This window comes from Miniopterus natalensis, chromosome 3 (assembly GCF_054644295.1).
Source record: "Miniopterus natalensis isolate mMinNat1 chromosome 3, mMinNat1.hap1, whole genome shotgun sequence".
Lineage (NCBI taxonomy): Eukaryota > Metazoa > Chordata > Mammalia > Chiroptera > Miniopteridae > Miniopterus > Miniopterus natalensis.
The window spans coordinates 73,980,216-74,002,020 of NC_142083.1; the positions used below are offsets into that span (position 1 = coordinate 73,980,216).

At 52.5% G+C, this 21,805-nt stretch overlaps 1 protein-coding gene across 1 annotated transcript; it reads right to left on the reverse strand.

Annotated features, from left to right (window-relative positions):
• Positions 1 to 1,537: 1,537 nt before the first annotated feature.
• Positions 1,538 to 18,213, reverse strand: EPHB4 (EPH receptor B4). The gene is made up of 17 exons (XM_016217788.2): positions 17,732 to 18,213; positions 14,935 to 15,005; positions 14,411 to 14,698; positions 13,311 to 13,707; positions 11,806 to 11,961; positions 11,299 to 11,631; positions 10,856 to 10,980; positions 10,313 to 10,478; positions 9,120 to 9,222; positions 8,850 to 8,914; positions 8,624 to 8,737; positions 8,275 to 8,522; positions 5,284 to 5,499; positions 4,832 to 4,981; positions 4,236 to 4,429; positions 3,889 to 4,044; positions 1,538 to 2,634 (listed from the first exon to the last, which is right to left on the reverse strand). Exons 1-17 carry the CDS (start codon positions 17,781 to 17,783, stop codon positions 2,505 to 2,507), a joined length of 2,964 nt encoding a protein of 987 aa, XP_016073274.2. The 5' UTR covers positions 17,784 to 18,213; the 3' UTR covers positions 1,538 to 2,504.
• Between the last annotated feature and the right edge of the window lie 3,592 nt (positions 18,214 to 21,805).

A 21,805-nucleotide genomic window follows, 5' to 3' on the forward strand; every position in this document is an offset into this window, starting at 1 on the left:
GTTGGGACATTCTGCTTGGACTCAAAGAAGGAAAAGAAAGCTTCCAACTGGGGTGAGGACAGTCAGGATGTAGGATCACAAGGGACAGGAGACTTGGGTTTGGGGACACCAAAGCAGATAGGACACTGGGTTCTAGAAAGGTATTCTTATTCTGTGCTCCTCCTGAGATCACTTGCCCTGCAGCCACCTTCTTTTAAGGAAGCAAGACCTAACTTGGGCTGAGATAGGGCTCTGGGGAGGGAGGGGTGCCCATGGCCAGGCCATCCTGCCCCTTAGCTGAGGGGAGCAGCTCACAGTCAAGCTAGGTGTGATAGGCAGTCTCAGGAATTCTGGAACTTGGCTGTCCATGCTTTAATCTGGGCGACATGGGGCTTCCTGCTGTACACCTGTACAGACCTTTACCCAGTCTTTAACCCTTTGCCTCTGTTCTTCACCTGTGCCCTGATCCCTTGACCTATTCCTCCCCTGGCCTGCTAAAGTCACCTTCCCTAGCCAAGTGTCTGGTTGTCAGGGGAAGGGGGTGGCCTGGGCCAGCCTCTTCCAGACAGACCTCCTCCTTCTGGACCCAGACCCCCTCCATCTTTGGCAAGACTGAGTCCCTCCCTCTCTTGGAGGTATAATATGGGTGCGATCTCATCAGATGAGGGAACAGAGGATTCCAAAGTATTGAGATGGGATCACTGCCAGAGGCTCCCTGGGCTGGGAGAGGTAAAAGCTACGATTTAGGATGCTGGACGCTGCACCGACCCCAACACCACAACAGGAGGCAACTGAGATGCAGAAATAACAAAGCTGCCTCAGTGGAGGCCTGCCCCTGCTGGTGTCCCTGAGGGCAGGCAGACTGGGAGGAAAGAAACAGAACGTGGCAGAGAAAAACAATGGGGATTGACCCCATCTTCATCCTTCTGTTTGGAAGGGAGAAGTGGGGGGAAGACACTCAGGAGTTTCCCCCTCCCCTTCCCCAGAGGCTGGGAGAACCTGCCTGGGCAGCGTCTTGAAAGGGGGAATTGTCCTCCGACCGACCGAGCCCGCATCTGTCTGTGTACACACGCGGGGGCCTGCATCCTCCACCCCAGCTCTCTGCACCTCCCCCACAGCCAGTGCACACACTTTTCCTCCATGCCTTTAAACCAACCCCAGCTGTCAGCATCTGGTCCACATCTGTCTCCATCTGACTGGACCCCCATCCCAGTGGATGCCTCGCCCCCACCCACTTCAGGGGACTGTAGAGCAGGGCTGTGAGCCCAAGGCCTCCTCTTTGCCTCAAACAAGCACCCTTCTGGGGCTAGGGAGGAGGGGGCAGCCCCACCCCGGAGGTGCCCCAGGCTCTTGGCAGAGCCATCTGGAGCTGTTAGAAGCAGCTGCCAATGACTCACCTCCCACTGCCCCCACCTCACCACCTCAAACACACCCTGGGGCTGGGAACTAAGCACCCAGCCCCCCACAGCCCTGTTTCCAGACCTCCCACCCCTCCACACCCACTCTGCTTTCCTCAGAAGTCTATTCCATCCCCTACTCCCAATCACCCCCAGAGCTGTGACACTTCCCATTTTCTTTTATTTATACAAAAAAATTGTTTTAAATATAATTTAAGAACCCCTCCAAGCACTGGTGTCTGTCTCTGGTTTCCACTACCACCTTGCCCCCCCCAAACCCCCTCATGGACACAGCTTGAGGGTATTTGGCGGGGAAAAGAAATGTCTAGGGGTTGTGCTCTTCTGGAAATAGACACAATGATGGGTCACTGTTTCAACTTGGGCAAAGGAGGTGATAACGAAACAGGTCCCCTCCAACACAAAAAGTTATGACAAAGACAGTAAAAAACAAAACAGAAATAAAAACAGAAAAAAAAAGAGAGAAGAAAAAAATAAGACCAAAAACAAAAATTAAAACTCAAAAAAACCTTCAATATGAAGGCAGCTGATGGGGAAGGGTATTTACAAGGGAAAACTGAGTTCAGGGGAGACAGCAGCAAGGTTGGGACATCCAAGTCCAATGATTTTGTCACTGGGCCATGACACCCCTTCCCGCCTCCCACCATGGTGCTCCACTCCTGAGCTTAAAGGCTTGTCACCCTCTTCTCTTTGGTCTCCAGGGTCTGCAACCCTTCAAGGTGAGGAGGTGCACCCGGGTCCCTAATTGGGGATCAAAGGGAGGTTGTGGGATTGCACCCAGCCACCTCTGGGAGTTGGCAGATTATGGACACTTCCTTTCTCTCTGGTCACACCCAATCCTGAAAGAAGGGCTCCCACACCTTTGGTGTGGGATTCCCCACCTGGGGAGCATGTTACTTCTACATTCCCATATGGCAGAATCCCCAAATCCTGTCTCTCCAAATTGCCATCTCCCCACCTGCATAGGTTCAAAGTGCAATCCAATGGGACGTAGAGATGGGGACCTCTTGGGTCCCCACCTGATTCTGCCCCCAAAAAAGGGGGAGTGGTGTCCCCAGCATGGGAATTCCTGCTGCTCCAGAGCTGTGGGGCCAGGTGATGAGGCGCAGGTCAGTACTGGGGGGATGGTGCTCCCAACCCGCCTGGGGCTGCAGGTTTGGCCTGGGACTTCATGTGCTGGACACTGGCCAGGATTTTCTTCTGGTGTCCCGCCAGAGTGACTCCTATTCGGAGCAGGTCCCTGGGGAAGAACAGAGAGCTAGGTGAGGCCATAGGGCTGCTGGGGCGGCTTTCCTAGCTTAGCTTCAGAAACTTGGTCACCACTTCTGGATTGCCAGCCAATCAAAAAGGCCAGCAGGGGAAGGGGCACAGGTCAATAGGTGCCCAGCAGTTTCCGGGGGATTTAGGAGCCAGGGCACAGTTCTTCGCAGCCCCAGTAGGGGACGAAGTTTAGGCATCCCGCAGGCCCAGGGACCTGGGGTGGGGGGTGGGGTGGGTGAGTGGAAAGGAGGGAGGTAGGGGTGGGGGGGCAGGGGCCTGGATGGAAGCTCCAACAGGATTAAGGCAGAGAATCAGAGAAGGAAAGAAACGAGAGAGAGAGAGAGAGAGAGAGAGAGAGAGAGAGAGAGAGAGAGAGAGAGAGAAAGGAAGGCCCACAAAATGAGGATGGGGGAAGGCGATGCACAGATTGATTTAGAGGTGAAAGGGGAAGTCAGAAGGAAAAAGGCCCGAGAGGAAGGGCAGGGTGAAGAGGAAGGGGGAAAACAAACTGCCTCCCCCACTCCATCCCGAGGCCTGGAGACTAAGATAAGGGAGAAAACAAGAGGTGGGAAGCGGAGAGTAAGAACCTGTATCAAGGAGAGGTTGGAACAAGTTTGTGAAGACAGCACCCAGGCCCAATGGGTCAGACTGGCCTGTGACCTGCCCCACCAGGGCGAGGGCCTCCAAGCACCCTTTGGTTCCAGATTTCTATTCCTTCTATTTCTGTTATTCAAATCTAGGGCCAGAAAAGTCCTTGTGAGAGAAATGGGAAGGCAGAAAGGAGAAGTACCAAAGAGAAGCCAACTAAGGGAAAAATAGTATTTGGGAAGCACAATCATAAAACCATTTAACATTAAAGCTGGAAAGGTTCCCTAAAACCTAGTCCAATCTTCTCCTTTTATGGGTGGGAAAACATCCAAAGTTGACACGTTGTTAATGTGAGAGCAAGGTCTGGAATGTAGATAGATGCACAAAGATAGATACAGATTGCCAGGCAGGAAGCAGATGACCAAGGGCTGAAATGGTGCAAGAGGGCGAGGCAGGCACAGCTGGCTTAGAAGATTCCCTGGGATTTCAGCCCCAGCAGCTGTTAATGCTTTGAGGGAGCTCTAGAAAAGTTGGCACCAGGAGTTGACCCCAAAGGCCCCTGATGAACCAGTGGGCTGGATTCTGGTCCGCAGGTGCTCCTCTGGCTTGGCTCTAACCCTCACCTCCAGCTCCTACCATGACTTACTCAGCGGAAATCTGGCTGACCAGCTCGAAGGAGCCAAACCCAGCAGCTGCAAAACTTTCTTCGTATCGTCCCATTTTGATGGCTCGGAGCCACTCACCCACAGAGCCAAAAGCTGAGTAGTGAGGCTGCCGCTGATCTAGGAGCGGGTGTGAGGCCCTGGAAGGCAAGGATGGGGAGGATGCATTGAGTACCACGGCTGTGTCAGGGTGGTCACATTAAGCTTATCCTTGGAGAGGCAGACCGGGACAATCCCACATACCGACAAAGGGACACATACTTTTTTGGAGGTCTTAGGGGGGAAGGGTGGCAGAGTGCAGCAAGAAGGGCCCATTCTCAGGACTCCTCACCCGCCATTCTCCCTGGCCACGATTTTGAGGCTGGCGGGGTTCCGAATCATCTTGTCGAGGGCACTGACCACCTGGGGGAAGCGCGGCCGTGCATTCCGGTCCTTCTGCCAACAGTCCAGCATGAGCTGGTGTAGGGAGGTGGGGCAGTCTGGAGGAGGGGGGAGCCGGTAGTCCTGTTCAATGGCATTGATCACCTGGAATTGACAGAAGCACTGGGTGAGGATGTCTGGGGAGAATGAGGATGCCAAAGGACCTCAAGGAAATGGCGACTTAGCAGATGCTTGGATGGGTGCAACAGCCCTCCAGAATGGCAAATCCAGGGGTCCTTCTGGCTGGGTTCGAGGCTGGCTATGACTCAAAGCCCTAGGTGCTCTTGGCTATGATCCAGATGTGTAAGCTCCCAACCATGCCCTCCATCCCTGTGTCCTTCTGTGACCAAACATGCTATATCAAACTCTCAGGTACAAAGATCAACTCTTCTTTGTGCTACTCTCATCAAGGGCCCAGCAGTGATGAGTTCTCTGGGAACCCCACCCCCACCCATATCCCAGGTGAGAATATTCCAAGAAAACATGGTAGGACCATGGGACACTTACATCCTGATTGCTCATATCCCAGTAGGGCCGTTCCCCAAAAGACATGACCTCCCACATCACAATCCCATAGCTCCAGGCATCACTGGCAGATGTGAACTTCCGGAAGGCAATGGCCTCAGGAGCTGTCCATCGGATGGGAATCTTTCCTCCCTTAAGAAGAGAAAAGCAAAGATGAGCTGAGGGACCCAGGCACTCTGCTCCCAGTCTGAGCTTCCCCCTAGCTCAGAACTCCTTTCTTTCTGAGACCCAAACACCCAGCTCCCCAACTCCATTCTTTTCCTAGACAACCGGAAGCTGGGTTCCCTAAGCTGACCCCCACCCCCACCCTATGGTCTGCTCCTCCATCTTGTCCCTAGATCAGAGCCATCAGCCCCCTAGCCTCCCACCTTTTCAATCTTCCCTGCCCACCTGGCCCTAAGAACCTAGTTCCTATGTCAGTCCCTCAGCCTCACCAGAGAGCTCGTGTAGGTGGGGTCAGAAGAGTTTTCCTCCAGGAATCGGGAAAGGCCAAAGTCGGAAACCTTGCAGACAAGGTTGCTGTTGACCAGGATGTTTCGGGCAGCCAGGTCACGGTGAACATAGCTCATCTCAGCAAGGTAGCGCATGCCCGAGGCAATGCCTCGTAACATACCCACCAGCTGGATGACAGTGAACTGTCCGTCATTCAGCTAGAGAGCGGACAAGGAGAGGGGCATGGTTAGGACAGCTCACTCTCCACTCCCCCTTCCTTCCACATTCTAAACCATATTTGGCACTTCCAGACCCATCTCAGGTTCCCCTGTACAGCAGACCCACAGACTTCCCAGGTAAGCTCTCTTCCTTTCTCTTATCTCAAGTTCTCTGAGCTCTTACTACACTATCATAACACAATGCTTATAATTGTTCCTGTTTTAAATATATGCATTCACTCTCTTAATTGGACTGTAAGGAGAGATTTTAAATTTTCCTTCCTTTTAACCTAGTACAGTGCTTTATACCCAGGACATACTTAACAAATGTTTTTGATCTAATATGTTCTTTTTATTTAATGGCAACTGAGTTCTGACAAGAGTATGCTGTGAGCCACCTGTCTACAGGTGGAGACACATCTGTGCTGATTCAGCCAAAATCTAGCTCAGCCTTCTTGGACTGTGTATAGTATGCAAGAGAATAGTGAGGAATCGGTGTACCATCAGCAACCACAGTGCCAAAACCAAGGTCTAAACCCTGACCTTGACCCTTAGTTTTGTTCTCACCAGGTAAATCAAGCAATCAGGACTAGTTAACCAATCCCATCTTCTGGTTTCAGCTAGCATGCAGGGGGCCCTTGGCAGCCCCGCAGGGCCAGGGACACAGAGTCCAAAGCAGAATTCCAGATCAATTCTCCAAGCCTGAACCCACCCCAAGCCTCAAATCTGTTTGTGGAAACACCACTTGCCAGGCGCTCAAAGTATAGACCTTGGAGCTTCCATGATTCCTTCCTCTCTCCCCACTTACAATCCATCAGCAAATTCTGCTGGTCTTGCTTCCAAAACATAACCCAAATCCAGCCTCTTCTCTGCACTCCACTGCAATCCTCACGGCCTGAATGAAAGTCTCCTCACTGGTTCCTAGCTTCCTTCCACTCCTGCTCCCCAGCACCCACCAAAAGGATCTCCTACTGAAACCCCTGCAAAAGCTTCCCCTTACACTTCTAATCAAATCCAAATTCCTGGCCAAGGCCACAAGGCCCATGTGGCAGGGCCACCACCTACATCAAGATCCACCATGGTTCCTCTGCTCCCCAGACTCAGCCTCACCTACCTTTCTGCTTCTTGTTGAGTTCCTGCCCACTCTGGTCTCTACTCTCTACCCCCAGCACAATTCTTCCCCCACGTTCTCAAGGCTGGCTCCTTCCATCGACCCAAATGTCATCTCTTCTACAATAGACCCCCTATCCCTTCCTACAGTGGATCTCTGTCAGGTACCAATGGAACAGACTCCTGTCTCCACAAGAGAGGGTCAGGCTATCATCACATTACTTCAGGTCAACCTCAGCATCACTCATGGTGGGAGCCAGGTGGCCCGTGTCTCCTGATGGGGTGCCATGTGAAGTTCACAGCACCCCTAATGAAAGCTGGTCACCAACATTTAATTCTGAATGTATCAAAATATTAGACTTAACTTCTCTTACAGGAAATATAGGGAAAGTTAAATGACTCCACAGGGAAGAATCTGATAAATCTACAAAGTGAGACATTCAAGGGGACAAGCAGTCCAGCTCTTTAGCATGTCAGGGTCATGACAAGGGATTGCCCTGGCTTTAGAAGAAGCTCAAAAACAGTAGCCACTAAGTATAATGCTTGATCCTGACCTGGATGTTGGTTTGGATAAACCAGCAGTAAGGGACATTTTGGGGACAACTGGGGAAATGTGGATATCGACTGGGTATTAGAAGATACCAGGGAATTGTAATTTTATTAAATACAATGTTATTGTTTGTTTTTTTATCCTCACCCGAGGATATTTTTAATGATTTTAGAGAAAGAGGAAGGAAGAGGGCCAGAGAGAGAGAGAGAGAAACATCAATGTAAGAGAGAAACATCGATTGGATGCCCCACCCGGGGATCGAACCCGCAACCTGTACATGTGCCCTGACCAGAATATCCAACCTGCCACCTTTGGGTGTACAGGACAATGCTTTAACCAACTGAGCCACACTGGCCAGGGCTAAATGTAATGTTATTTTGCTATGTTGGAAATTGTTTTGATTAAAAAAAAAGCAATGTAGCCCTGGCCAGCATGGCTCGGTGGTTAGAGCATCGGCCTGAGCTTGGAAGGGTCGCAGGTTTGATTCCTGGCTGGGGTTGCGGTGGGTGCAGGAGGCAACCAATGGATGTGTGTCTCTCACAATGATGTTTCTCTCGCTCTCCTCTCTCTCCTCTCCACCCCCTTCCACCCTCTAAAAAATCAACAGGGGGGGAAAAAAAGCAATGTAAAATTGACAAAGTAATAAAATTCAGTCAAACCTGTTAAAGTGACAAAACTCATCTCTAGCCACTTTTCCATGACCTTGTTTAATTGTTCTCACATCTGAAGCTACTTGCTTACTTTTTATAAAAGCTTGTTTACTTGTTACTTTTCAGTCTTCCCATTACACTGCCAGCTCCCCAAGAGCAGAGATATTCATGGCTTTATTCCCAGGGCCTAGGACGGTAGCTGGTGCACAAGTAGGTGCTCAGGAAATATTTGTCAAAAGGATGAACGATGACCCTTTATAGCCTAGGGTCAGCTGCCCCACAAAGAGGCCAGTTCCACCCACGGCCTAAGGAAGGGCTAGTCCCAGGAACTCAACCTTTCCTGAAGGGAGAATGAAGGGCAAGAGGGGAGTGATGTGGAACTACCATCTGCTCTGGGTTCTGAGCTCCTTGGCTGCTTTGGGGGAGCACAGGTGGACTTGGGAGGCTGGGGGCAGGAGAGCTCACCCGCAGGAAGGAGTCCAGAGCACCATTCTCCATGAACTCAGTAAGGATCATGACCGGCACGCTGTTGGTGACCACGCCCTCTAGACGGATGATGTTGGGGTGCTCGAACTGGCCCATGATGGAGGCCTCGCTCAGGAACTCCCGCCGCTGCCGCTCTGTATAACCACCCTTCAGGGTCTTAATGGCCACACAGCTCTCCTTCTTCCCTGGGGCCTTGAGCCGCCCCCGGCACACTTCCCCAAACTCGCCTTTAGGAAGGATGCCAAGGATTAGCTCTCCCCCTAGTCTGGCCCTGCCTTCCCTCCCCAACCCATTCCCCTCCTGGGCATCCAGGCATCTTTCCTCTCACCTGCACCAATCACCTCTTCAATCTTGACATAGGAGACATCGATCTCTTTTGCAAATTCCCTCACAGCTTCATTAGGGTCTTCGTAAGTGAAGGGATCAATATAGACCTTAGTACCTGAGGAATCACACAGTGACCATTAGCCAAGTAACTTTCTGCACTCAGATGCCCTAATTCTTGGCTGACAGCCTTGCCTCAGCCCTGTTTCCTTCAGAACAGGCCTACCTACCGTGCCCAATGAGATACTGTCCGTGTTTGTCTGCGTATTCAGCTTCTCTCCCACTGCTCTGCTTCCTATAGCCAATGGGAAAGAAAAGGTAAACTGAGTCACATATCTATGTTCCCAGAGGGATGGAATGGGAAGAGAGGAGCAGGGATCAAAAAAGATTCCAAGTGGAAATGGGCTCTTGAGGCATAAAGGAGTCTTGTCCTGGAGTAAGAGGGCAGGTGGCCACCTATACAGGTTTCACAGGGGCTTCCAGGTGCCCAGAGCACTCACCTGAGGCAGAGAACTGCAATGACAATGACCACCAGGACCAACACCATGCCCACGACTGCAGTGCCCGCAATCAGGGCCAGCTGCTCCCGCCAGCCCTCATTCTCTGGGGGAGAAAAAAAATGATCAGGACAACCTGATGGCTCCTGAGGGCCCTACACCAGCTGCAAGAGCTGGGGTTCCCCTGAGAACAGTGTGACAGGTTGGGGAGGGTGGAGAGGCAGGGTGAGGGAAGCATGGTGATTTTCAAACTGTTTTCCATGGGCCATGGGCCCCTCCAGAGCCCCTCGGGGCAAGGGAGGAAGTTTACCAGCCTTATGACTGCCAGATCGGGTTTGATCTTGTTCTGTTATAAATGCTGGTGACCACAAAAAGTCCCATTTGAACGAAAGGTTCCAAAGGCTAAATAAAAATGAAAGGGTTTATAGTCCCAAAGTGGGAAAAACTCAAATGTCCATCAGTGGATGAATGGATAAATAAAATGTGTCACAGCCACATAGTGAAATATTTTTCAGCCATAAAGGAAATGAAGCACTGATATAAGCTAGAATATGGATGAATCTTAAAAACATTATGCTAAGTGAAGAAAGCCAGTCACAAAAGAGCACATATTGTATGATTCCATTTGTATGAAATGTCCAGAACAGGCAAATCCATAGAGACAGAAAGTAGATTAGTATTTGCCTGGGGCTAGGAGGTGATGGAAGGGGTATAGGGCCTCTTTTTGGGGGTACTGAAATGCTAAAATTAATTGTGATGGTTGCACAACACTATGCATATACTAAAAGCCAACAAGTTATACAGTGTAAATGGGTGAAGTGTATGGTATATGACTCATATCTCAATAAAACTGTTAAAAAAATTAAAAGGCTTAGAAAACCACTGGGCAAACATATTATAACTAACAGGTGTCATCCTATTTATTCTCTGGAGTCCTGTGAGAGAGGCCTTATATTTCCATTTTTTTGGATCAGAGAGGTGGGTGGGGCTCAGAGGTCAAGTTTTTGCTAAAGGTCACACAGCTGGCGGCAGGTTGCAGAGCAGGTCTTCACACCCAGTTGTTGGTTTGGGTTTCTGCACCCTATGCTCTCACCGGGCCATAATGCCTCTCAGTTGAGAAAAAGAGGAGCATGGAAGTGTGACTTTAGGGGTCCTTCAGGAGCAGCACTCCAGCCCATGCCTATTCCCAGGCTCACCATCCAGCTGGGTCTGGCTATGGTGCTCCTGGCCGAAGGGTCCATAGCCAGCCTCAGAGCGTGCCCGCACCTGGACTAGGTAGCTGGCTCCCCGCTTCAGCCCCTGCAGCTCTGCCCGGTTTTCCGATGTCTTCAGGAACCGAACACTGCTGGGGCCCTCTGCACCCTGTTCGGAAGGAAGAGAGTTTGGCCTTAAGTAGAGGCCCCCAGTTCCCCCTGCTCTTTCCACCTCCCCTTACCCTTTGCCCCCACAACGAACATTTTGGTCCTGTTACATAGCGGGTGAGGCCTTTGTGCTCACTTATGTGTACTATGCTGAGCGTTTTGCATTCATTGTCTTACTTAATCCTTGCAGCAATTCTGCAGAGTTGGTACTGTTATGACAACTATTTTACAGATGAAGATACTGAGCTCAGAGAGACCAAAGGGCTGGTCCAAAGTCTCACAGAGCTGGAAGTCAAGCGTCTACAATTTAGGCGCTCCACTCCTGGAGAACATCTCACTGCCCACCACCCCAACCCCAGGGACAGTGCCGGGTCTCACCTTCTCGTGGTACTTGACCTCATAGTCCAACACTGCTCCACTGGGTGCCCGGGGAACAGCCCATGCCAGGCTCAAGCTGCTAGGCGAGGACCGAGTCACCCGGATGTCAGACACTGGAGGTGGTACTGTGAGAGACAGGACATGTTGGGGCTCTTCCCTATGGCAGGTCTGTCCCTTACCTTTCCCAACTTTTCTGAGGGCTACACTTGTCTTGGTCCTCCAAATGTTTCAAGAATTCCTTCTGACTTCCATCCTCAACTCTCCAGCCTGCTTTTGCATCTTTTTCACTCTCTTTCTGCCTCTTTCCCCCATAGCCCTGACCCTCCATTCTTCCTGGAGACCCCACTCCACAGCCTCTGCCTTTTTCCCTGCACACCTCCTTGGCCTCTCCCACCAACATCTCTCCCATCTGACCATGGGCTGCCCTCAGTCCCCAGTCTCACCCTCACGGTCAGTGGTGACATTCACAGCCTCAAATGGGACGGGCCCGGTGGCTGACGAAGATACGCCATTCAAGGCAGTGACCTCGAAGGTATAGGTGAAGTCAGGACGCAGCCCTCGAATTGCAACCCAGGGCTCCACCAGGTCTCGGGGGCCAGGGTCGAAGGTCAGATCTCCTCCGCAGGGTGTGCAGGACCCCCCAGGACGGCACTCCCGGCAACGAAGTGCATAGGTGAGGTCCTCCCGGCCGCCTGACTCAAGGGGAGCACTCCACTCCAGGCGTAGGGAGGAACCGTTTAGGCGTGAAACCACGCTTCTTGGAGCCGACGGAGGGGCTGTAGAAAACCAGGGAATCAGGTAGAGGCTGAGCAAATGTGAGGGGTGGGCAGAGGGACAGACAGGAAGCCACACGGACTTGGCTGGGCACCAGCAAGCAAGGGTCAAGAAGAGGAAAGCCTGGGAAGGTGGGGACTGGGATGAGGGTCCACCAGGGGTCACTGGTCACTTACTGGTACAGGGCGCACCACGGGGGTCTGTGCGGGCCCGAAAGTAGCCTATGCGGCACTGGCAGATGGGTGAGCCCATGGTGTTGGAGTGGCTGTTGGCTGGACATGGCTGGCAGGACCCCTCCCCAGACAGAGGCTTGAAGGTGCCCTGGGCACAGGCTGAGAGAAGAAAAGCATTCAACAAAATATGCAACAAAAACATGCAGCTGCTCTCTTTCTCTTTTGTCTAATTCTCACCCGAGGATATTTTTTCCATTGATTTTTAGAGAGAGTGAAAGGGAGGGAGGGAGAGAGAGAGAAAGAAAAACATCGATGTGAAAGACACATTGATTGGTTGCCCCCCACACGCACCCGGATGGGGGCCAGAGATCAAACCTGCAACCCAGGTACATGCCCTTGACCAGGAATCAAACCCACAACCCTTTGGTATGTAGGCTGACGTTCCAACCACTGAACCACACTGGCCAGGGTCATGAAGCTACTCTTTTTTTTTTAAACTTATTTAACTTAATTTTCAATCCTCACTTGAGGATATTTTTTCCATTGTGTTTCAGAGAGAGCAGAAGGGGGAGAGGGGGAGAGGGAGAGAGAGAGAGAAACATCAGTGTGAGAAAGATGCATCAATTGGCTGCCTCCTGCACCTGCCCTGACCAGGGCTGAGATCGATCCTGCAACCAAGGTACGTGCCCTTGGCAGGAATCGAACTCGGGACCCTTCAGTCCAAAGGCTGACGCTCTAATCACTGAGCCAAACCAGCTAGGGCCATGCAGCTACTCTTAAGACTGCATGAAATGCACAGGGAGAAGCAGGGCAGGAGGAGCTCAGAAACCTCACCTCTAAGAGGAAACCTCCTTCAGATTGGGGATTAACCCTAATATCCACACCCCTTAGCCCCATGGTAGTCTGGTAAAACCCAAAGACCACTGCTCAGAACAATAATTTTAACTGAATGCCACAAAACACGCTGGATTATAAAGTAAACCAAGTAAGTTGAAATACAATGATCAAAATATGAAGAAAAGTTTGTGACATAGCTATGTGTGTGTGTGTACTTCTTTGTTAGCGAGATATGGTGGCCAATCTAAGAGCGACCATAATACTAAGGTGGTGAGGAGCAAAGATAGCATTTGACATTCTTGCATCATCTGTCATAATGGGCTGTGAAAATAGTCAGGAACCGTAATGAACAAGAGTAGAAACCATCACACCTTTGTCCTCTGAGCCCAACAAGGTGCCCCCACTGAGTACAGTTCTGCATCCCTGGATAGCCTCCCATGTCCGAAAAGGAGTGAACATAGGAGGAAGAGTGTGGAAGTGAGGAAGGGCTCAGAACTATGCTGGGGATGGATGGGGGAGGGCAGGGGAGGAAAAGAGGCCCTCCAGGAACTGAGTGCCCAGGAGAGCAAAGAATGTTCAAAATGGAAATTTAAGAAGTGGATCCAAGACCAGGTACATGACTTTCCCCGAATGGATTTGCAACACTGTTTTGGGCACATGCCAGCCCTCACCTCGGCACCTGGTATTCCCCTCGGCGGCCTCAAACCCTGGAGCACAGCTGCAGCCAGTGACTGGCTGCTCAGCCCACTGGCCATCCTCCCGGCAGTAGAGGCTGGGACTGGGGCCAGGGCCAGGGACAGCATTAGCCACACAACTCCCTGCCACTGGCACCACAAGCTCACGAGGCACCGTCTCCGGGAAGCGGGTGAGGTTCACGGTCAGCTGGGCACACTTCTTGTAGAAGAGGTGCAACGACAGCAAGGCCATGCAGGCGCCCTGGTCCTGGAAAGCCAGGTAGAAGCCGGCTTTGGTGAGTGGGCCCAGACGCAGCGTCTTGATGTTCACTTTACCGGTTGCCTCAGCCCCAGGGCGCTTCCGGGTCAGATGCTCAGCAGCCACTGTGTCTACCTGCCGGTCCGAGAAAAGACTCAACTGCTGCTGTCCTCTACCCCCCAAGGACCAGGTGGACTGTCTTCTTCCTTGCTTACCCTTTCCCCAACCTCCTTAGTTCCTGTTCCAGAACCTTCTCCCCACCTCTCAACCCACACTGTCCTGCAGGTCCCAACATGGTCCATGAATACTTGCTGAGCTCCTACGAGGTGTCCAGGCTCTGTCCTGCACCCCCCTTTCCTTTCATTCACTCATTCTACAAAAATTTATCAACACCTACTCTATGTCAGGTCCTGAACTCAGTGCAGAGGAAACAGAAATGAAGGAAACACAGATATGTTATAAAATATGATGAGTGCTATGACAGGTGGGACCCCAGAGCGGGGCACCTCAGAAAAGGTATCTCAAGGTGCTGGAACTTAGAAGGCATAGTAGGTGGGAAGAAGAGGCAGAGAGAAGGCATTCCAGGGTAAGGGGTAGGAAAATAAAGGGGGAACTGTGGGGTGGCCTAAGTACAGTGGAGTAGAGTGACTGAGAGGATCTCCCCGGGGGGCCAGCCAGCAGCCCAACTACATGTTGCTGTTCCACTGAGCAGACGGCCTTCTTCCCTCCCCAGACCTGAGGCTCCTGCTTCCAATGCCCCAACCAAGGGCCTTGGAATTTTGCCTCCATTGCCCCTAGACCACTTGGCCTCCCTGGCCCGTGGCTGTGCCCTGGGTACCTTGATGTAAGGGTTCTCCATCCAGGCTGGTGTGAGGGCTGTGGCTGTGTCGGCATCGCTCTCAAAGTAGAAGACTGTAAATGTCTCTTTGCAGGAGCGCCCAGCTCGGGGCAGGGACAAGCACTCGAGCATGGTGAATCGTAGTGTGGCATACACATGGACAGCACCTCGCCGGGGGACCCAACCCGTGCGCAACCAGTGGGCCAGTCCTGGGGCTCGCTGCATGTCACACACCTCATAGGTCCTAACGCTATGCTGCTCTTCATCCAGGCCGCTCACCTCCTCCCACTGTGGGCAGAAGGAGGTCAGCATGAGGGCTGCTGAATGGCTTAAAGGTCAGTGGGAGGGTATTTGTCATCAAGCAGAAGTGGTTAGGGGAGGGGATCTCTGAGAGCAAGAGCTCAGAAGACACTGGTTCCTGTTGCTGTGATCTGGAGGGCAGTGGCATGGGAAGCAGGTCGGCACTGGTGCTATTTGTTCCTCAGTTTCCCTTCTGAACCCCAGCTCCTGGGCCCTGCTCTTACCTGTCCCTCCACCTGAGGAAACGTCACCCACTTCAGATCGGCAGTTTCCAATTTTGTGTTCAGCAGGGTCTCTAAGACAGACAGACAGAGCCAGTCAGTGCTTAGAGGAGACATTGGGAAGACCAGAAGCCTAGGAACGGAGTTAGAGGGGAGTCCTCTTAGCTCCAAGCTGGAAGTCAGTCAGACTGAGACAAGAGATGAGGGGAGTGAGCCCTGCCCTCCCATTTCTCGCCTCTTTTTCTGAATGCCAAACCCATCCCTAACAGTTGGTAGGCTTGTTGCCCCCTTAGGACTCACAGATCTAGGCCTCCCTGAATGGCTGTACCCTGGAGCATAGGGGAAGGTGCAAACTCTGGAAGGGGAGAAGGGCAAACAGCTCAGAAAGGATTAAACTAGAGCCCTGACCTGGCCCTGACCCTGTAGTGGGCAAAGGGCTGCTGGCACCGGGACACATCTCCTTACAGGGCTGCCAGTGCCTCCAGTCAATTCCCCAACTCCCAAGTTGCTACCTCCCTGCCCCCAACTCTACTCCTCTTCCATGTTCCCACTCCTTTTGGGACCCAGCACTCGTCCTTCAGATCCAGGAAGGTGGTGCTCAGCTCCTGAGGCCCAGCCAGGATCCCGACTCCCTCCTCCCCCGGCCCCCCCACCCCCCACCCCGCAATCCCAGCTCGCCCGTGTCAGGGGGAAGCGCTGGAGGCTGGGATGCTTGGGTTCCCGCCCTAGCCCCTGCCGCCAGCGGCCTAGCATCTGGATTTGGTTATGGGGAGGAAAAGGGGAGGAGTCTTTAGGGGTGTGTGTTTGGGGGGGAGAGTGTGAACACACCTGGCTCAGCTAGGCCTGGGGGAGGGATACCGGGGAGGGGCGGGGCCCTGGCGGAAGGAGGGGATTAGGGAAAACTGCACAGGCCCTGGCAGTAGAGGGTGGAGGGAGCGTAAGGGAATCCCCTTGGAGGCCAGGGCAATGTGGGGGGGTCCCCAGGGGAACCAGCAGCACACCTGGGGCCAGGTCCCCACCTCCCAGCATGAGGGGTGCTGGAGAGAAGGGAGGGCAGGTGGGTGGGGCAGCCTCCTCCCAGGGACCAAGTGATATCCACCTAGGGCAAGGGATCAGGCAGACCGGCCAGTCCCAGGTAAGGCCCTGGCCCCCATGGGTGGTGGGAGACCGTCCAGCAGGCTGGGGACAGGATGCCAGGGTTCTGGGAAAGGGGTGGATAGAGGCTGCCGTCTCCACCCTCCATTGTTCCAGCCTGGATAGTGTTTTCCTGTCTCCAATTTACACACTGTCTCTGTTTCAGGGCTGTCCCCTGTGCTCTGAGTGGCTCACTTTCTCTTACTCTATCTTGGTCTTGCCTCCCCCTGAGCTCTCTTTGATCTGTCACTTCTCTTGCCTCTCAGCTCTCTCTCCAGCTCTCTGTCCATCTACATTTCTCTTTTGATCTCTCTCCTGTTTCCTGTCTCCCACTTTTCACCTTCACTGGGGTACCCAGCCTTGGATAAATAAGTTAACTCCTCTAAGTCTTAGGCTCTTCATCTGTAAAATGGGACAACAATCCCTCCCACCCTCTAGGCTGTGGGAACCATGAAAAAATAAAGCCCTCAGCATGGGCCTGGGGCCTAGAAAGCATTTTGTAACAGCAATTAGAAGTGATTCCCTCTTCCTCTTTGCATCTTTCTTTCCCTCTCACCCCACTTCATCCTGGTGGGTTTTCTCTCCGCTCTGATTTCCTATCTCTCCCAGTCTTACCCTTTCTTTTTCTGAGCCGGGCCAGTCTTCCCACACCCAGCCTTTGATCCCCAGCCCAGAGCAGCACTACCCAGCCTGGAGGAGAGGGGTTTCTAACTGCCTTTGATTCCTCCTCCTCAGCAGCCCCCCAAAGTCCCCTCCCCGGAGACCCCTTTGATTCCAGGCAGTGAAGGGGAGGAGGGGAGGAGGCAGCTCATTGAAAGGAGATTAGGGCTGTAGGAGGAGGGTTTATAGGGCTCTTGGTTCCCCCTTTAGGAGGGGAGGGGAGGGGAGAGACTCATGGATGAGGAACACTTGGGGGGGAGGATATAGAAGAATTAGAAATTTAGAGAGATGAGGAGGTAGGCGGTCATTAGGCTGAGTCGGGGCTACAGAGGGGCTGCACAGGTCAGTTTCTGATGGCCTGTAGGGTTGGAGGAAAGCCAGCTTGTCTAGGACTTGGGCAGGGCTGGAGTCTAGAGAGCATTTAGAGGACTGGGGTACAGCCTGGGGAAACCAGGAAAGGCGCCTCTCTGTGGCAGGGACAGTGGCTTTGGGAGGCTTGTTAGGACTGTGAGTGCAGAAGGTGGTCATCCTGACAGAGGCATGTGGAACTGTAGGATCAAGGTGTGAATGCTAAGGATGAGGGGTGGGGGCGGTTTATGGCCTAGTGCAAAATTCTGCCTCGTCTGCAGTTGTTTCTCCATAAACCTTTCCCCTTTTTTGCCTAGGTGGGAAGAGGGTCAGAAACTTTGAAGAGAGTTTTGAGGATTGGGAGTAGGGAGAAAAGGAAAGGCCGCCAAAGGCGTCTGAAGTAGGGAGTGAGAGACTGGGGAGCCGGGGCAGGGGGACGTCCCGGGACGGAGCCGGACTCCATCTCTTTTCCAAACAAAAGAAAACTCCACTCCCCGCTGGGCCGCCTCCTCCCCGCCCCCCGCCCGGTCTAGTACTATTGGTCCGAAGAGTTCGGGGTTGAGGTGCCCCGGTAGGGGTAGAGAGAGGTCGGCCCCTCCACTCCGAGGCCCAACTTTGGGGGCCCCAGGAGTCAAGGGATGCCCCTAAGGAAACTCACCTTCTAAAGCGGCTGCGAGCGAAGCCCAGCAGAGCAGAGCGCGGAGCTCCATGGCGCCGCCTCACTCCGGTTGGATCCGATCTGAGTTTGGGGGGCTCTAGCCCCCCCAGTTCTGAACCCCTCCTGAGCGGGTAGACGCCGACCTCCCGCGTGGGACTCTCGGTCGGAGCCTCAGCGCAGGCCCATGCGGGCGCGCCGGGCACCGGGCGGCGGCGCCCAGGTGTGGCCCCGAGTTCCCGCCGCGCGGGCTGGCTGGGGAGTCCTTGCAGGGACGCGCTGGGCGGGCACAGAGAGAGACGTGGCTGAAGTCGGGGTCCCTCCGGAGCCTCGGGGTTCCACCCCAGCTGGCTGGGGGTGGGCCTGTTTCTGGCTCTCTAGCCCCCTCCCTGGAGTGGCGCTGCTCCCACCGCCCGGCCGAGTGCGCTCCGCGCCGGCGGGGAGGGTGGAAGCCGGAGAGGGGTCCGGGCGGGAGGGAGGGAGACTGCGGAACAGGGCCGGGCGGCCGGGGCTGGGCTGGCGGGGGCTGGGACTGGGCCGGGCGGCTCCAGGCGGAGAAGGGAGGGGCACGCGGGAGGCTAGGGGGGCCGCCCCCAGCCCGAGCTCGGCCTGGGGGCCCGGGGGTGCTGATTGGATCGCGCGCTGCTGAATAATTCATGAGGGAAGCGGAGCGGGGTGCCGAGTAGAGCAGGTCGGGAAGTTGGGAGAAAGTTTGGAGAAGGGGGAGGGGCGGCAGGCGCGGAGCCCGGGGACCGCCCAGAAGTGCACAGGGTCTGTGCGCTCTGCCCGGGATCACGCGTATCCAGCCCGGGGCCCAGGGACCCCTGGGGCAGGCCTGAGCCCGGCGGACCAGGGAGCGAGAGAAGCACACCCAGCAGCGCGGAGGGCTCCCCAGAGGTGCGCATTATTTTCTTGCGGACTGCGGATTCTGCTGGATTAGCCTGCTACCCCTTAGTTGGCGCAAGGGACGGCGTTTGGGGGAAGCTTTTGAGAATGGAGGGTGGCCCTGTGGGCCCCAAGGCAGTGATCTCAGCTTAGATAACCCTGAAGTGAACGTTCACACAGTCATTCAACAAACATTAAGTATTGGGGACTTACTGTGCGCTCAACCTAGCGCTGAAAAGTGCAGGGAGGAAGTAAGGCAACGGGGTTGAGATGGGAAGGAAGATAGAAAAGTCTAGGAAGCAAGGGAGAGTGAGGGGTCCGGATGGATTCCCCAATCACCGTTCTCATTCTCACTGTCGCGTTTGGGAGGACTCCGCGCCATCCGCAGCCCCGACTCTGGGGCCGGGGCCTGGGTTGCTGCTGTCTTTCCTGAGGCTGTTTCCTGTCTGGCTCCTGGGGGCCCTAGGATGGCTGGGAGGGCTCTTCCTCTCATTGCCACCCCCCCCCCATACCATCACTTAGAGGGGAGGGTCAAGGAAAGCAGTGAACCTCCTATCAACCCCCTTCTACATCAGGGCACCTAGTGTGAGTCATGGGGTGGATGGAGGGAGCTGCAGGAGTCCTCCAGTGGAAGAAATGGAAGGAAAGGGCTTAGACTCAGAAAGTATTTATGGGGGACAGAGTCTGGAAGAGCTGAGGAGCCAAGAGAGAGGGAAGGAGGAGTCACTGATGCCTGGGGGGCTGCCAAGTGCCTTTAACCCCCCAGAGAGGACAGCCAGGCCTCTAGTGACCTCTTGTCCCAGCTCACTTATCTTCCTGCCACAAGTGGTGCTCCCCACACCCCTGCCCTTCCTCGTTGCCCTGCCTAGGACCTGCTCCGGGGTGGGGGGTCACAGAGGGCAGGAAACAGCCGGCTTGGCTGGAGCCAGGCAGACCTGGTCTGGACTGGGAATACCACCCTTCTTCCTCCCTGATCTAAGTCCAGTCTCCCTTCTCTTATTCAGCTTCTCCAAGTTACACTCCTCCCTGCCCCCACTCTCCTCCAAAAGTTATGTCTGGGCTCTGCTTGAATTTATCCTTTGATGGTGGGGGTGGTGCATCATTATGGATGAATCATGATTCTTCGTGATGGGGGGGGGGTGTGTGCGCATGGCCTAAATGGTAGAGACCAAGATACACAGAGAAATGAGGCAAGGTGGAGTGAGGGAGGGGCTGGAGAGACAGAGGGGTGAAATAGTATAATAGCTCACCACAGACTTGAACCCTGTATTTCTGACCCCTGAGAACCAGACCTCCCTCAGCTAGAGAGAAGAGAGCAACTTAGGTAAGAAAATACTCAGTAGATCCTGTATCATTGGGTCCTCAGCTCCCACCCTCCAGCATGTAATTCAGTTCTTAGTACCTAGTATATACCAATAAAAGAATGAATAAAATTTAACTTTTATTGAGCATCTGCTATGTGACAGGTGATCACTGTGCTAGTTTGCAAGATTTGTAAAACATGGCTCCTGGCCTCAAAGATCTTATAATCTGGCAGAGATTACTTCCCCTTTCCATGGAGAGGATAGCTGAGATTTTCACTCCAGTGCTCAGGAATCACCCTTGGTCTATCCTGTAGGTGTGAGGTCATTTCCTCCACCCTCTGACCACCCAAGACCACTTCCTAGGCAAGCTATTTCAGTATCCACTAAATTACATTACACAGGTGAGCATCCATGTTTCTACCTGAATGGGCCCAAACAAATCTCAGACTCTCCTTTCTTCACTATTGGAGCACTTAGGGCACTTCACTATCTTCCCACCCCAAATATTAGGCTGTCACCCCATCCCCTGCCCATGCTCAATATACTGCTGTCACTTATAGCCATAGCAGTGGAGCACACCTACCCCCCACTCCACCCCTCAATAGCTGGCAGGGCTTTCTTTTTGCTATCCACACCATTACAGTTGTTTGCGGCAGTCTTGGAGTTAGGACTTTTCCTACACATACTAAACAAACAGCTCATCTCCTTCCACCATAAATTATAGAAATTGTCATTCCTCTTTCCATAACACAGCCCCCGTCCTGAGGCCCATGTAACCCTGTCAAGTCTAGAGTTAAATTTACCTGAAAGCTCAGAAGTTTACACCTCACCTGCCTCGCTCCTCCCCAAAGCCCTGGTTAATGAGTGCCAACAATTTAAACAGTTTTTAAGGTGAATCACAGCATGTGAATGTTTTGAAATGGTCTGGAATCTCATAGCTCTTGTAGGAAAGGAATTTGATAGAGGTTTTGACCTTACCAATAATGAGTCAAAGAGATGCTTATAAACTCAAAAGCCAAAAGAGATATTTATAAATTCAATAATGAAAGGAAAAAATTAAGTTGTTTATACTAGAGGGAAGACTGAGATATAGAGAGAACAGAAAATAATAATACAAAATCATCATCATATGGAGAGGTGCTCAAAGAGTACACCTGTAAGAAAAAGGTAGGACATGAGCGTATTATTATTTTTTAATGTTTTTTTAAGGATATTTTTATTCATTTTTAAAGAAGTGGGGGGGGGCATCAATCTGCTGCCTCCTGCACACCCCCTACCAACGATCGAGCCCGAAACCTGAGCATGTGCCCTGATCAGGAATCGAACCAGCAACCTTTCAGTGCATAGGACAACACCCAACCAACTGAGCCACACTGGCCAGGGCAGGATGTGAAAGTATTATAAAGGTGTACTGAGTAGTTATTTACTACAAATATATGTTACTTATTTATCTTTTAATTTTAAAAAATTTTTATTTATTGATTTTAGAAAGAGAAACCTTGATTTGTTGTTCCATTTATTTATGCATTCATTGGTTGATTCTTGTATGTGCAATGACTGGGGATCAAACCCACAACTTTGGCATATCAGGATGATGCTCTAACCAACTGAGATACCCGGCCAGGTTGTTTATCTAGCTTTTTAAAAAACAGTATGTGATTACAACTTCTGTACAACCAAAACATAAAACACCACAGTAAAATGATAGCAAAACACATGGTATTTCATTTGCAATGAATGACAAGTGGTTAACATCTTTAGTCATAAATGAGCTTTTATCTAGCTTTGTAATATTTATGGTACTTGTCACCTTAACATTTGCAACCGGTTGTGATTTCTCAATCTAAATAAACATTAACTTTTATACCTAATTTTATATTCATAATTT